Source organism: Pezoporus wallicus, unplaced genomic scaffold (genome assembly GCF_028554395.1).
Source record: "Pezoporus wallicus isolate ANWC-B61680 ecotype Strahan unplaced genomic scaffold, APGP_CSIRO_Pwel_v1 contig_5104, whole genome shotgun sequence".
NCBI classification, from domain to species: Eukaryota; Metazoa; Chordata; class Aves; order Psittaciformes; family Psittacidae; genus Pezoporus; species Pezoporus wallicus.
Genome location: NW_026637335.1, coordinates 1,629,232 through 1,646,036, shown reverse-complemented (window position 1 = coordinate 1,646,036; position 16,805 = coordinate 1,629,232). Strand labels below are relative to the sequence as shown.

At 43.4% G+C, this 16,805-nt stretch overlaps 2 protein-coding genes across 4 annotated transcripts in view; both read left to right on the top strand.

Annotated features, from left to right (window-relative positions):
* The window catches only part of NALF2 (NALCN channel auxiliary factor 2), an 87,110-nt gene extending 85,472 nt beyond the window's left edge, over positions 1 to 1,638 (top strand). Inside the window, exon 4 of the transcript XR_008971620.1 lies at positions 1,534 to 1,638. The gene's annotated coding sequence lies outside the window, so the exon portion shown is untranslated. The remainder of the gene's footprint in view (positions 1 to 1,533) is intronic.
* Positions 1 to 16,805, top strand: part of EDA (ectodysplasin A) — a 70,034-nt gene that overhangs the window by 40,123 nt on the left and 13,106 nt on the right. For all 3 annotated transcript variants that reach the window (XM_057404805.1, XM_057404804.1, XM_057404803.1), the window contains exon 2: positions 1,534 to 1,639. In XM_057404805.1, the coding sequence (XP_057260788.1) occupies positions 1,534 to 1,639 (106 nt within the window). The remainder of the gene's footprint in view (positions 1 to 1,533; positions 1,640 to 16,805) is intronic.

Here is a 16,805-nt window from a genome sequence, read left to right as displayed (position 1 = left end):
GTCTGGGTCAGTGAGGTGGGATGTGGGAGGTTAGGGGAGATGGGCACTGGGGACCTGTGCCCTGTTCTCTCCATTTACTAAGACTCGTAAGTCAGTCTTTGGCTCTCCATCTGACTCTGTGTTGGGTCCTTCCTTACGTAGATGAGTGCTGGCTTTGGTCTTCCAGGTCTTATGCATTGGATCTTGTTGGAGTAAAGCAAGATGCAAATGTAAAATCCAGCTGCTCTTTAGGAAGCAGGAATGGGGATGCTCTTCGCCTGGAAGAAGAGTGTGTGCTTGGGAATGAACTCGGGAATAGGTGTTTGTGTATGGAGCTGAGAGGTAGGAGAAGGGAGGTGAGAGCTCCAGGGTATGTCAAAAGCAAAGAAACATAAGAAACAGATTATAATTTTTAATAGGAACAGATTATAATTTTTAATAGGAATTTTTATGGCCTGTAACTGAAGGAGACACTCTTAACTAGCAATTTATAGGAGTTTATCTTTCTCTGCTATTTCAAAGATGCTTTTGATGCCACAGGTTTTGTTCTTGGAACAATAATGCACTTGATAACCTTTGGTGCTGCTTTTTTGAAGCCTCTTTATTCTTGTCTTAGGCTGTATTTAGCTTGTTTGTGTGTTTATGGTTCAAATAACTGTGATGGGGTTTCCTCAGTGTAAAGAAAACCCCATGCTGGTCAGAGCAGCCCTGGTTGTTGGTGGGTGCGGTAACTGGCACAAGGTGTTTGGGCCCTAATTAATCTTGTGACATTGCTAATATTAGGAAGTGGAAATAGCTGGGGAAAATGCCACTGGTGATGAGCTGCTGCACCCTGGGGTAGCTGGGAGGACTGGTGAAGTTTCTAAACTGAAATCCCAGTTTCTGGGTAGGGGTGTTGATTTAGTAACTGTCAAAGGGTTTTTAATGCAGCAGCTCTTTTTTTTTTTTTTTCATGAATAAGAGGTTGCTACATAAAAATTTTCCCTCTTGGCAAAAATCATGTTATAAAGATGTACTTGCTCTAGGTTTAAAGTGTTAATTTATGTGGTATACGGAACTGGATTTAAGGGTCCCTGAAGACCTGTGAATCTCAGTAGCTAATAAGGCTTGCAGAAGAGAGCTTGAGAGAGGAAAAACTTACTGGCAGTGAGTAGCACTGGTGAAAGAGCTCCAGGATTGAGCAAGTTTTGCAGAGAATAATTAGAAATGATTGCATCGGCATGTGGGGTGTTTGATTATTTCCAGCTATAGATCTCTCCTGACTCTGCCTGCGGCCACTGCTCCTGTGCCTCAGGGGATTGCTTCTCCCTGCTGAAACCGTTCAGGTTGAGTTTTCCCAAGTCTTAGGCTGTTTCCAAGGGCACACAGCTCCCTGTGGTTTCCCTTGGGATGAGCTGAGCATCTCTGAGCAGCCATCTCGTGTCCCCCGTGGCTCTCTCACTCAGCTCAGCAGAGCTATCCCTGGTAGAAAGGATTTGGTGTTCAAGCTCTGATCTCCCTACCCAGCTAAGCCGTTCTTGCCAGAGATGCTTAAACTTGTCCTTCTTCTTCCAGCTGGCCTGGCTGAACTTCTTTCACCCTGAAGAAAAGCTGCACGTTGGAGAAGAAGGTAGACGTGTCCGTCGGAATAAAAGGAGTAAAGGCAGCGAAGGGCCAGACGGTGAGTCCTGCTTCACTCCATGCTGCTGTGCGTCTTGTCCTTGCACAGAGGAGCAGAGGGCTGACACTTTATTCAGTCATGGTTCTGATCAGGGTACAGAATTGTGTATGTGGGGGATAAAAAATGGCATCTGTGGCTTTTAATAGTTTCTATCTGATTTTGATCACCTTTCCACATGAGGAATGCCAGTAGTTCTGATTTCTGCATCTCTAGGTCTAGTGATTTTGTGCAAATTAATGCTGCTTAGTCATTTTGTCCTTGACTCTTTTTCTCTGATGGTGAGGCTCTATGTTCATTTATGGCTATAATTTGTACTTGTATACATATATTTATTATTCTGTACGCCTGTGTCTGCTTAAAATCATCAAGTAGCTATTTGTAGTCCAACAAACAGCTGTGAACATCTGCAGTACAAAATGGTAACTGCTGTAACAGGGTTTTGCAGTGCAATGGAGCCTCAGGTGGCCTCAAAGCCCACATAAAGGGAAGTCAAAGTTGTACAGAGCTTGCATGAAAAGAGCAAAAAGTTACCAAAAAATCAAAATTACTTGTCTGTGATTTGGTAAATATAAAAGCAAGGATGTGTGATACTGACTTCTCCTTCAGTCCCTTTCCCGAGCTTGCATTCTGCCTTATTTCAGTATGAGAGTTTTCTTTCCGATGCTGTCTTGTCATGACTGTCCAGCTGCACTGTGGCATGAGGATTGCTGCCCATGTCAAGCTCCTGGAAGAGCTCCAGCATTATCCCTACTGCAGAAAACCACAGATCCATTTTTATACAAAGAAGCAAAGGGGACTTAATGCCAGGGAGAGCAGGGAAGAAATACTGGATTAGTGGTCTGTGCATGGGTTGATGCCTGCTAAGCCCAAGCCCTCACTGCATTATAAACCTCTCAGCTAGTGTTCATCTTCCTCTCCAGCTCCCTGGCTTCACGAGTTTCCCATCTCCTCTGAAGCCTTCGCAGTTTCAAAGTGGAAGAGTATTTCCCTGTGGCTGTGCTCCAAGAAAGAGCTTCATAAAAGTCCCTGGATTCCTCCTTCCCAAAACGCTGACAAGTATGATGCATTTGGTACAGACTCCCAGAGTGATTCCAGCTCAGTGTGGTCCATCATCTTTAGAGCTGGTGTCACTCTGATGCTCAGATGGCTCAGGATAGATCCAAGTGTTTTTGCACCGACTCCTTGAAACCTATTCCAGTGTTTTTGCAAGTTGCTTGTATAAGTAGCAAGTTTCCACTGTATGTGAGTGGTGTAAATGGAGTGCTGCAGGCAGATGTTGGGAGGAATTAGATGAGCCTGTTAGGCTGCCTAAGGCTGCCTTTCTATTCCCAGATGTGCAGGGAATCACTGCACAGTGAGGAATAGATACTTAAAATGGGTGGACTAATGGGGGCTTTTCTCATCATCCTTGTGCCCAGGTGAAAACATGTCAGACTTTATAACTTGCACCCCTTTCCCAGATTTCCTTTATGTTCCCTGAATGCATCAGAGTTGAGTTCCTCCAGAAACGCAGCACACTTGCACTGGTGCAATGTCTTTTTGTAAGTTAGGGGGTTTGACCCCATAATGTGAGGGAGATGGGGGGAAATGGCTGGAGTGACAGGTCATCGTGCTAGTGGCAGTAGCATGGCAGGTTATGTTGGGAAGCAGTTACTCTGCATTTGGCCATCTCGGTTTTATTAGGTAGAGCAGTATTTAACAAGTGTAAGCTCTCAGGGTGGGGATTGACCTTGTAATAACTGTAAAACCAGTAAACGGAGCAGCTTTCTTGTGTAGCTTGTTCGTTTCAGAGCTACATGAAGGAATTTTGCTTTTTAGAGAAGGGCAATGAATCATTAAAAAAAATAAGTAAAATCATGTCACAGTCCCAATAACACCGTTTGCTCCATGAGTTGTGCAAAAGGAAAGTCAATTAAATCTTTGATCTCTGAAGAGCCTCCAGAAGATAAAAGTGGCTGAACTATAAATTTCCAGAAGGAAGGAGATGTGCTTTCCACTTGAGGCCTCACTAATATTTATCTGGAATTAATTTTATGAACTTTCAAGTCCTTTCACACATGCAGTGAAAGGCCAGTGATCCAAGTGTGGAAGCCGTGTTTGGAGGGAGGCTGCTCAGTCCCCTTCCACGGCTGTTTGAGTCCTGCTCTGCTACCAACAACAGGAATGGCTTTGATGATTTATAAACATCAAAGATAATGTAGTCCCATTCCTTAAAGTTTTATTTCAGGTCTTTTGCTGTGGAAGAGGTGAGTTTGAGATGGGTCAGATCTGGTCCCATGGGGCCAGGGGAAGGTGATGGATGTTGCTCAGTGCTCTAGGCACAGGGATAGGACATCGGAGGCCACACGCAGCAAAGCTGCTCCCTGCTGAAAAACCCCATGAAATACTGTGTGAATAGTGCAAAGCCATCGGTTGGATCCTGCCACCTCCAGACATGACTCCAGTATTTCAAGGGCTCCTCCTTTGAGGACTGCAGCTTCAGTCCCACTTGTCATTTTTATGATCGCGTTTGCTTAATTTTTGCCCATGTCCCCCCACACACAGTGCCCTGCATCCAGTTGAGCAAGCCAAGGTTGTGTCCTGGGACGAGGTGCCTGCCTGGCTCCCCTCTCCGCTCACTGTCCGTCCCACTCTGGCGTGGGTCACCCTGCTAGAGACAGGATTAATGGGAGGCTGATGTCCATCCCAGTCCTGAGGAGCACAGATCATCTTTCACACCAGCTTCCTGTCCGTGCCTCCAAAACCAACATTTGCACAGCTTTAAAATCACCACTATTTTGGTTTTTGGCTCCTCAAGGCCCAGGATTATCCCCTTTATAGCTCCACTTTACAGTGTTTTTTCCACTCTGTGTCACTGACTCCACCTGTCACTTAATTTGCTTTAGCTCGCTAAAATTTGACCCTCTCCAATGCCTCTCTTTTATTTTTCTCTTTTTTTCCCCTCTTGGTGTATTTATGCTGCTGTGGAACCACTGTTGCTCCCAGATTAACAAATCATTCTGGAGCTGGTAATTAGCAACAGTTGTGCTAAAAGGAACCATCAAGAATGTTAAATTAGTCCACTTTTAAATAAACTGTGTATGAAATGTTAGATCTCTATTCCCAGAGCACCAGTAAAAATGCTGCTGGCTCTTTGCTAACAAAGCCAAAATATGGGAGTAGCATGGTTGTAACTACAGAGACAATTCTGTGCTCTTGAGGTTATAAATAATGACAGAGCATTTATAAAGCAGATGTCAATTGGACTCTTTAAAACATTGTTAAAAAAAAAAAAAGAAAGAAAAAGAGTTTCTTTTTCTCCTACTTTCATCTCTGTTCCCAGTTAGATCCCTGCCGTGCTGCTTTCCTGGTTTGTTGGTTTTGCTTTTTGGTTTGGCTTTTTTTTTTTTCCCCTTCCTAGGTTTTTTCATATTGAGCTTGGTGAGAAACATAAGTGATTGTTATCCATTCTTTGATTTGGAGCATGGCAGCTGGGAAGAGGCTGAGCAGATGGCTGTCCTTAAGCTGACAACAATTTGGTTCCTACTACTTTGGCAGTCCTTACTGCCGAGGAAAGTCCTTGATGAGAACTCATGGGTTTCAGTGCTGCAAATTGCTTTTGTAGAAATGAAAATTAAATTCTAGGAGAGCAGAAGCTCGTCGCAAACCCTGTTTCTACCTGGAGCTTGGGAAGTGATGTGCCAGTTACGTGGGTTCAGTGTTTCACCCTGTTAGTTATTTGCTCGGTGGTTTTAGGATGGTTTAGCAGGTAGCTGATGCCAGTGCCTGGCTCCCTTCATCCCCAGGCAGCTTCTGGTCCTGCAGGTGCCGTGTCTCAGCTGTCCCCCCTTCCTTGGCAGCACTGACCATGCAATAACCACAATAGAGACTTTTCCTGCTGGCTTTCTCTCCTTCGCCAAGGGCAGGTTTGTCCCTCTGCCTCCAAAACAGTCAGTGCCTTTGTGTCGGCCCTGTGCAATTCCCCAAAGCCCAGGCATTCCCAGAAGTGCAGATCCGTGCAGATCTGTGAAGGGCAATGGAGCCTTATTGTGCTCTGAAACCATGGTAATGAGCATTCAGTAAATACAGAACGTTTCCTGGGTACTGGAGTGCAGGAGATGGTCACAAAAGAAAGGCTTGCCACAAAGTGCTTGCAAAATTCTGTTTTCCCCAGAATTTCTCTGTGATTTCACCCAAAATGGGAGAAGGAAAAATTAAGATGATATTTGAATCTTCATGGACAATCTCCATCCCTTCCATATGGCATTTCTGTCAGTACTTGTTATTACAAGGGTAAAATCAGGATTAGCTCATTTGCAGATCCTTACCCGCATGTTATACCTATGCTTATGGTAATAAGGCAGGTATCTGTATAAGGTCTTACACCTCAGGTGCTTTTCATCAGGAAGATACAGTGATAAATATATAGGGAAGTGATTTCAGATCATGGTCTTGTGTCTGTGCTTATTTCTAACCAACATTTCCGCAGGTGCAGAGAAGCTTAGCAACTGGCTAAAACCCCAGAATGATGTCCTGGTTTCAGCTGTTATAGCAGTGATAGATTAATACCACATCATTTCTGGAAACAAGTGAAAGCGAAGATGATATTTAAAGGAGTCTTCTTGCTCTCAGTATATCTTATAAGAGAATACATTTTTAGACAGCTGAAACTTTTTTGGTGCATCCTTGGTTAAAGCTACTCTGAAATGATTTTTTAATACTGGAGTTACTCTGAGATCAAGTTCACTGCAATGTCCATTAGCAATCTTTGATGAAGACTGTTTTGGGAAACTGCAGTCAGTTTGCTGGCATAATTTGAGGGAAGCTCCACATAGCCTGAGCTCTTTGGGAAAGCAGAGATGCTGACATCTGGGCCTGAGCCAAGATGCTAGTTCAGCTTAAAGATGTTGGAGTCACTTTTTGCACCTAGAAAGTGTGTGATGCTGAAAGCCTGCGTGGTGAGGCTCCTTCCTGCAGTCTGCACTGAGTGATATTTCCGTGAGGACGTGCTGCATCAGCCAGCAAGAAGTGAAAATTGATGGAGTCCAAAATTCTTTATTGAGCTCTGCTATGTTAAATATTAAAAGAAATTAACTTGCTGGGAGAGGGAGAAGCCTAATTGTGTGGTGGCCGTGATGAGGAATTGTTCTAGGTCACAGTGTTCACATTGTCGATGCGTCCCAGTCCATTCACAGCCTCAATTTGCCTCCTGTCTTCTTCACCAGCTCTTCCAGTTGCTATCTGGATTATTCCAAAAGCAAGCCTGCTTTGCTGTTATTAATATTTATAAAGCTGTGATGAGGTGCTGTTGATTTGTTCCATCTGTAGAGCTGCTTTGGTGTGTGCCTGTGCTTCCTTGGTACCTGGTTCAGATGGTGGTGGAATGACTGCTGGAAGATTTTGAGATGCCAAGGATATTCAGAAGGCTTGGGAAGGAATTCTGTGGTTGGAATCTCCCCTCAGTTGCATTTTCACCTACTTACACCAATTCCATTTTTGGGTGTATTTCAGAGTTGTCCTGATGGATCTTCAGTGTGTAGCTTATGGTGTGTGCTGCAGCAAGCTTTCCTGAAACTTGAACTTCTAAGCTCTTTTTGCAGCTGCATGTTAAGCAGAGACCAACATTATTAGAAGTGACTGGTGATTCCGTATGAATTCCACTTCTGAAAGTCGGGGCTTTTCATAATGCCTCAGGTCAAATACTGAAGTTCAGGAATCTCAGTTTCTTCTGATACAAAACATGGCCAGGACTAATGAGAGGAGAGCAGATGTTCCAGCCTGGAATGTGATTGCATCTGAGCTATCTGTGCATCTGAACTGCGGATGCCATGCACCAAGCATTGTGACTGCTCGACTCAACTAGTAGCTGGTGATTTTCTTTCCCACAGTACGAGAGGCTCTATTGTCTGTCTTGCTGAAGTATTTGCAGCTGAGCTTTGATTTCTGTGAATAAACTGGCTCTCTGGCCACATCCACAGAGTATTTTGCAGGCAGACACAAGTTTGCTTAGCATATGCTCCAAGCCCATCTGGTCATGGATCAGCTCTAGCACAAAAGGCGATGCACTGGTGCTGAGCCGGGTCATGTGCACCTTTCCAAATGGCCAGGTCCAGGCTCAGGGTCCTGCTGCAGTGACTGTGCCTTCTGCAGATCGCTGGCTGAATAAGCTTTATTTTTCAGTCTGTGAGAGCCCAGGGTGGGACTGAATAGCAAAACCCAGAGCTTCTGTGCTGGTGAAGGGCACTGTGAAGTTGTCTTCAGTTGTGGCCTTTCTGGGCACTCATTAGAAATACATTCCCTTATAGTACATCAGATACATTAGCCATAAGAATAGTTCTGCCACACAAAGCCAGAGAACACTGTGGCACTGCGAAGCTCTTTGGGGAAAAAGTTGTGAATGAGGCATGGTGGTTTCATGTTTTCATTAGGGCTTTGTTGGCCCTTGTATAGCAACATTGTTGGGTTCGTAACTTATCTCGTTAACACGAGCAGAGGTTGGTGAAGTCCATTAATCTGTCTGAAATGCTGTGAATGGATACACTCAAGAGTTGGCTGAGCCTTCACTGCGTGATGACTACTGTGCTGATTTGACTTTGGCTTCCCAAAGAGTGGTGGGGTCACTCTTACATCTCCTTCAGGCCCCTTTTCAGATTCATACAAATACATGTACATGTACACATGTATAACTTTGGATATAGATCCCATGCTGTTCCATGTTCCAGACAGCCATTCAACACTACAGAGGTTTTCAATCCAATTAGGCAGAATTACATACAGGAGGAAGAAAAAAAGTGAAGTTCTGCAGGGATACGATAGTAAAGAGATTTCCTTCCACTTGCCCTTGATTCCTTATGGATAGCAGTGATGGGGAAGAGTGCATTTAAAACATCCAGTGAATAATTTGAGAGCCGTTCGTACGTTTGGTTAAAACCTTGCTGCAGCACCACTTGGGAATCATTTCTACTGGAATTCATGACATATGTTAGTTGTTTATCTTAGCGGGATATGACTTAAAATGTCAGAATGTTTTGTGTTAAGCAACAACCGAATAAAACAAACAAAAACACAGCTGTAATACTACGCTTTAAATTGTTGAATTCAAATATGTGGTATTGATAAAGCAAGCAATAGGGTGCAGTGGTGTATAGAAAATAAGTCTTGTGAGCCCAGCCAGGAAGCAAAAAAAAGGCCTTCAGATACTAGAATTAGTACTAGTAATGTTGTTTGTCAGCTCTTCTGTAAAGATCCAGCATTTGGAATCCAACCTAAATGCCTGAAGGAAAACAAAAGGCACATCATATTCTTCTTCCATAGCCAGTGAGAGTGCGGAAAATGAAATATGATGGCCACAGGTTCTGGTGTGAGCCCCAGGAGCTTGGCTGGGACTGATTATGTGGGAGCGGAGCTAAGAAGGGCGGAGATTTTTGTTTGATTGGGGGTTTGTGCTCTTGAGAAGGCAGTGCAATAAGATTTTGCCAGCAACAGTGGCTCTGTAGTTAATTGGGAGCAGGATTTTGTCTTTGTTCATGAACACATTTGCTCTGTGGTAGACTTGCACCTACTCAGTGAAGACTAGATACTTTTTTTTTAAGCCTTTGTGGGGCTACCTCTACACCAATCCCAAAGTGGACCTGGATGGGATTGAGGAGATAAATCAACTTGGTTGTCCTTTATAAAGAGATGGAAATTTCTGTGGCAGTGAGCAAGGGTACCTCTGCCTTACTTGAGGAAGCAGTGAGTAGTGATTTTCAGCAGAGCTCTGGCTGTTGGAGAAGCAGAGCTGAGGCTGGGGAGTAACATAGGGTGGAGGGGACTGTGGGAGGTGATTAGACCCAGCCCTCTCCCCCAGAGCAGGACCAACAGAGGTGATGGCAGCAGGGGTGACACACTTCTAAAGGACAGTTGCTGTTCCAGCCTGGCTCTTCTACGACCCTGCCCCTATGTTGTTACTCATGTAAAAAGCCTGTAGGAGATAGGCAGGGCTGGTGGGTCTCTACCTGCTCCAGCACAGGTCCCTTCAAACAGCAGCCGATGACAGCACAGCATCTTTTGTAAGGTGGAAAAACCTGGTGAATGCAGGAGAACTATTACATTTATCCTAGTCCTTCCCTCCTTTCAGCTGTGGCAGAAGGTGGTTGCTCAACAAGACACGTTTACCTGGATCAGTGAAACGGTGTAGAGTGATGCTCTCTTAGGTCTGTCTCTTTTGCTCACACTTCAGTTCTGATAATCTCAAACTGTAGTAACTGAAGATTGGTTTCCCTTTAATATTATTAAAGGTTGTTATAAAGATTGGTATAAGCAACCTACTGTTGCTGTTAGCCATTATCTCTGCATATTTACATTTAACTGTCCTCCCATTCCTTATGAGCTTGAGCAAGTTATTCCTTGATGTGATGTCATGTTTTTTAATTGTCAAACCAGGCAAAAAAAACTTGAGTGTTGGCAGGAGAAAAAATTGCCAACAACAAAAAAAAAAACCGTCCAACCTGTTACATGATAATATCTTACATCATCTGAAGCTCTATGAGGAAGAGAGATTGTGGCTCTCTGCCATCTAGTGTCACTCCAGGGACTCCAGAGATAGGGTAGGGATGAGCTGTGACTTCTCTTCATTTGTTTTCAGACTGATAAGCTTGAACTGAGGTCTGGTGTATGGGATCAGAAGAACAGGGAGGGAGCAAGCTACTGATCCATGGAGCTCCTAGAGCAGCATCTGATCATCTGGATGACACATGTATGTAGGCTCATCCTTTGACACATTGCTCAGAGAAGAGCAGTGAGGCAGCAGAAGGCCGCTCTCATACCTAGCTCACCACAAGAGAAATGATTCTCAGCCTTTGGTGTTCATGCACAAGCTCTTCTTAGACCTTCTGAGCAAGCAGTGTCATGCCCCACAAGTGTTGGGGGAGACCTCAGTGTGGGATATGTCCCCTGGAGACACATGGAGACATGCAAAAAGTCCATAAAAGAGATGAAAAATAGCCTCAAAAAGTGGTGGTAGCCAAGGGAGTGCCTCAAAAGAGTCCAAGATGAGCTGCAAACTCTTCTTGATCTCTTGGGTTGGAGGAGACTAGCTTTGAGCAGTTTAATTCAGCACAGGGGTGGGGTATCAGAAGAAGCATCAGCTATAAATTGGCTTCAAGCCAGCCTTGGGGACTTAGTGGCCTGTAACTCCAGAATATGACTGGGCAGAGTATGAAGGCTAGCACTAAACAAAGACTTCTGAAATGCAGGGCTTGTGTTTCTACAGTGCAGAGTTTAAGTGCTGTGAAGGTAGAGCAGCAGGCTGGGATCGTCTTCCAGGCATAACGCTTGTATTGCTGTAGAAGGAAGATGCTGTTAGGTGTAGGACGAGGAGGGAACACTACTTCATGAGATGTCATCATGGAGCATCTCAATTTAACATGTAACCAGAAAAAAGCAATTAAGGGTGGCTGTGTTTGCACATTTATTTTGAAGAGTTTAAAACAAAATTGAAACAAAAGCAGAGAGTAAAGCAACAATGGTGGCTGAGGAAATATGAAATAGCCCCAGGCTTTGCCTTACATACATATATAAAGCAGGACTGTTTCATCCTTCCACTGCTTTGGGCAATTAGCATCCCATTCTGTGATGTAGCGTACTCCTTATATTCAGATTTATTGACTTCAGGGGACATTGCATCCCTTCTGCCCATAAATGTGTGCAGCATCGTTCCTCCACACTTAGCAGAAGACCTCCCTTCTTCATTCCACCCCCTAGAAGGAAAAAAACAAGGCAGGCCAGAAGTTTTGAGTAGCACACAATATGTTTTACTTCTAGGATATTTTCCTAGATCTATAATTTACCATTATTTCTAAATATTCTGGAGTAATAAGACCAAAGCTGCTCAAGATCTGTTGTCTTTTTCTCTGGAATTAGTGAAAAAGCACTTTCTTTTTCAGGGAAGGGAAAAAATCCATCTTGTTTCAGTGTTTGTATCGCTGACTGATATTTCAGTAGGGTCCAAGAAGCTTTCATCTGGATAGACCAAATTTCCTGAAAATGTTGAAATCATATTGGTTCCAAACTTCCCCCAAACCCACATGTTCTAGATTAAGCATGTGTTTGGGAGCTAACATCCTTCTTTCCCCAACTCCACCATGGTCTGGCATTAATAACACCGCACTTAAATATTTGAGAAGCCTTACATATCTCATACCGTGTGAATGAAGCAAATATCCTTACACCAGTTTGTAAGTGAAATAAATGAGTTTTGGAGGTTTGATTAAAATGGAGGGTTTTGTTCTTATTCATTGGGACAAATTACATCAAAGAAGACAGTAGATTCTTCATCACTTGGAATCTCAGTTAACGCTTGGCTTTTCTTTCCATCCCTTCCATTTTTAGTATTGGTCAAACAGAGATAGAGGGATTGATGGGAGGCTTAGGGTGGACTTCTTTTAATACTTGATCATCATAATGGTTCTTTCTGGTCTTAATATCTGTGAAAGTCGATAGGACTGGTTAATTCGCAGGCATGGTTCCGGAAGGGTAACATTCTATTAGATGCTTTGCACCTCCTTTTCTTAGGAAGCCCCAAGTTGCAGAGAACTTCCCGGAGAGGTGGAAACTTTCACAGCTGGAGGGCATTTGGTGATCAGAGCTTCCTATGAGAGGTGGAGACACCCTGTGTTGATGGGTTGAATGATTAGCAGGACCTGAGTTCTGGGATACTAATCTGCTCTACTACACAGCCTGGTTGTTGTGCTCGGCTTCTGTTTCTTCTCCGTTAATAACGGTATCTCAACTAATGTCCAGGAACTTATTTCAGATTCTGTTAGCTAGCTATTCTCCAGAAGTTACTGGTGGATTTGGGCAGTATTCAGAGCTTTGTCTGAGATTTAGCAAGCGATCTCTTTGTTAAACCAGATGGTTAGCAGAGTTTGGAAAAATACTTTACACAAATTTCCATAGCTGTTGAGTACAGTGATCATTAAACCTAATATTCTTCTTCCAACTACAGCCAGAAGCTCATATTTCAAAGAAAAAGCTGCTTTTTTTTATTGCACAAAGCTTTGACAACATAGTTTTGAAAATGTGTGTATTAGATAAGTCATACAGAGCTCCCTATTTCTGTTTTCATCTTCAAAATTAGATGTTCATCTTGAAAGTAGCTGTGGACGTAATGATTTCAGGTCACCTCATGCTTATTTTATAAGTGAGAAGTGATGTGGCTTTTCTGGAAGACACTAATATCTCATTAATCATCAAGATTTTGTCTCTGATTCTGTTTGTAATATGGGATGAGGGTAACTTCTGAGTCCATCTTCTCATCTCTCAGGGGCAGAACGGTAATGGTAATACGGAGATGGCTCAGTTGTATTACCTGGTGTTACATATTCCCCAAAACAGAGTGGTGCTTAGGTAAGAAGATTGATGATATACCATAATATCCTAGTGCTAGGAAAATAGAAAAGGGACGCTTAATAATTCTGGGGGCAAGCAGTTAATGTTGAAAACAGTGAACATGGTGGTTGCTGCAGTGTACCTTTCCAAAACTGGTTGAATTCCTTGACATGTCTTTGTTCTGTATTGGATGTGAATGCGGCTGGAATACAGTAAGTGGCACCCCTTGACTTTGTTCTGCTTTTGGCAAGTGAGAATTTGAGAAAGTTCAGGAGTCTTCCTAGGTACTTGTCCTTTGTTTGACTGAGTTCTATAATGGTCAAACTTCCATTGGTTTTCTATAAAGTAAGCGTAATTACAAAGATCTGTTCCCCTCGATAAAACCAGTTTGAACAGTTTTGGAGGAATTTAAGCTATTTCTCACCAATCCACACACATAACTAATAAGTGAAAGCAGGGGGGTTTAATATACTATTTATATCAGCATATGTTGTATAGAAGTTTTTGATATTTTTGTATTTACAATAAATCATAACAGTGTGTAGCATGCAGAAAGAAAAATCACAGGGGGGAAAGTAAACTCTATTAATCTTTTTAAGAGCAAACGTCATATATAATATCTTCGAGTTGCATCACCATCTGTTGGGGTTTTTTTATGAAGCCCTTGGAAATGATCCAGCAGATGCTAGGGCTGCCGGAGCTGGGGGCTAGAACCTGCTCCCTGAAGCACAGTTAGATATCTTCTGCTGCTTGCTGGGCCACAGCTGCTGTTTTACACAACAAAAACTTATCTATTGCAAACGTTCTCTTCAGCTTAAGTGAGAAGCTTGCATCCAGACTGGCTCATTGCTAAAACCCACGGCCATAGTGCTTCTGCTGGAAGTGACCGGCATTGCTTGGAGCTCCCTTCCCAGTGGTGCTGTCATCCTTTTCCTAGCACGGATGGTCAATCAGGTGAGCTCTTCTTGACCTTCCCAGAAGGCCTCCTGTGAAACTGTAGATACATCTTTCTGTATGTAGATGATCAGGACTGACTGCATTATTCCCAAGATTTTCACCCCTACCTACCTACCGAGAGGCATCAATATTGCCCCATGCCTGCCAGAAGTATTTCCACTGATCCATTTTAGGGTTGTATTTCTGCCTTTCCTGGAACTCGCCGCCTGCAGACGTTGTCCTCTGCAGCTCCATCTGAGGAGCTCCACCATCCAGCAGAAAAGTTGATTATACCCTATGTATATATAATTTATAGGACCATGCATTTTGTATGACTGAATCTCATTCCGTGCTTATTATCCCTCAAAGCCATTCAGCCTATCCTCTCTCATATCCCAGTCCTCTTCTGTATTAACAGTTCTTGTCAACTTTCCTTCCTCTGCAAAGCTAAGTTAAAATGAAGGATTGAACAGATCTGACAGCTTCTTCAAGGAGGGATTAGAGCATAAGCATAAATTTAATTTCAGATGAAAGCCAGGAAATGTAGAAGGGGATGGACTTCCCTAGGTCTGGGGTCTGCTCTGACCTCAGACATGAGCAGACAGCATGTGGAAAGGAGGTGGGAAATAGGTGGGATTAGCAGAAAAAAAGCACAAAAGGCAAGCACAGGCACATATGGAGAAAAATAGCTGTGCTTGGGTAGCTGTCATGTTTAATACCAGCAGTCAAGACCAAGACCTTGATCTCTAGTACATTCATAACAGAGACTTAAAGGAAATCACAAGGAACAGAGGTGATGCAGGAAAAGTCCAGAAAAGCAAATTTGAGGTTATTTTTATAAAGAAGGGAAAAGAGGTGCTGGGGAAGGGGTGACTGGTTGGGCTGTTGTCAGATCCCCTTGGGACTGGAATAAACCCTCAAATGCACTGCAGTGAAGCCCTGAAAGCAGTGATGAGAGCTGGAGCAGGCAACGTTGATCAGTGGAGAAATATTCAAGTCAAACCAATTTCCTCCTACATGAAGATGGCAGGTCCTGTGGGCTCTGTACCAGCAGTAGGTATCCTGTAACTTGTTTTTCTATAAGGCTTTTGATACTGCAAAGGAACATGGTGCATCTGTCTATGATCTGCATCTTGAAGCTGGAAAAAACATGTATTCTCATAGATCTTCCTTGGTATCATGTCATCTAATGGCCTCCATGAAACTGCACTAAATAAACCTGGATCTTGTAGAAGCCTTTAAGACCTGGAGCCTCTCCACAGGAATGGGATGGCAAGGTGGGATTTACAGTGTAGAAGATGTAGGAAAGATTTACGCTTGATTAACTTGTAGGTATTTAACCTGCTCCACCGATTAACAGATAACCAATGGGTCAGATGTATTCAACCACTGCAGCGTTTAACAAGCTTTATAGCTTAAATATTGGGGGGTGGCCTCAGAAAAGCACGACAGAAAGTATTTTTGTTTCTTTTCTCCTCTGCACATAGGTGTTGGGACAACACCTATGAAGTAAAGTTTTCAAGCCTTATGCCTCAGCACCTTTTGTACTGAGGGGAATATAGATCTGATATTTTGGTGGCACTCTGCTTCCCCAAATCAGTAGGAGGCTTTGTTACCATTTTAGACTAAATTGAAGAAGAGCTGATGAGTTTACCGTTTGGAGCAAAAATGAGGAAAATTCAGTCTTCTGGTGTATCGGATGAACCTTATGGCTCCCTGCTACAATTAAATTATCCATCCCCCCTCCTATTGGGAGACGAACAGATGCAAACCCCAGAGACTCAGAAGCTCCCAAGGCTAATAATACTGTGTTTTTTTCATGTCAGAAGTATTTCTGTGTTTGTCGAAAGATTCACTTGCACAGCCGTAACATCTCTCTCTGCCGTGCCTGGAACAGATGCGTGTGTTGTAATATAGACTGTGAACATTGACATCGCATGTGGTTCTCATTCCTCCCATTCATCTTTGAAGCTAATTGGTTCCATCCATTTCAAATGTGTTTGGCTCGCCACAGCTATTTGTACTTTCACTCTGGTTATAGCGCTAATGGTGTGATATATATAACATGAAATAAACTCTCGTGACTCCGAGGTCTGAAGAGACACATACACAGCACTTGCATTTTACTTGCTGTGTTGGGCTTTTTTAAATTACATCCCCCAGACGGTTTTTTTCCTCTTCACTGAGAACGTTATCAACTGGCTGGTGCCTGAGATGAGGGCCAGGAGATCACTGGGGTGATGGTGGCTCATTCGGCAGCACAGAAGCAAAAAGAGGAGCCTGTCGGTGTTTGCCAAACGTGAGAGGGTTTGTAGCTCATCTGCTGGTGCTGGATCTGCTGGTTGGCTTCAGTATTGCTCCTTAGCAAGATACTGGGACTGGCATTGTTATAAACCTGTGTGGTGTCCTTCCTGTGTGTTTTAATACTGTGAAGATATAGATTAGTAAAAGAAAAAAAGTAAATTAACAGAAATAATAAATTGGATAATACCATCTAATGGAAGAGAGGCACTGTCTCCCATAACATCCTCATAGATAAGCTTAGGAAGTATGGGTTAGAATGGATGGTGGGGTGGATCAAAAACTGGCTGAATGTCAGAGTTCAGAGGGTTGTGATCAGTGGAGTAGAATCCAGTTGATTACTGCCTGTAGTCAGTGGTGTTCCCCAGGGATCAATAGTGGGTCTGGTCATATTCAACTTACCAGTGACCTGGATGAAGGGCTAGAGCGTTCCCTCGGCAAGTTTGCTGATGATATGAAGCAAGGACAGTGGCTGATACACCTGGAGCTGTGCTGCCATTCAGCAGGACCTTGATAGGCTGGAGAATTGGGCAGAGATAAACCTAATGAAGGACAGATGTAGGGTACTGCCCTTGAGGAG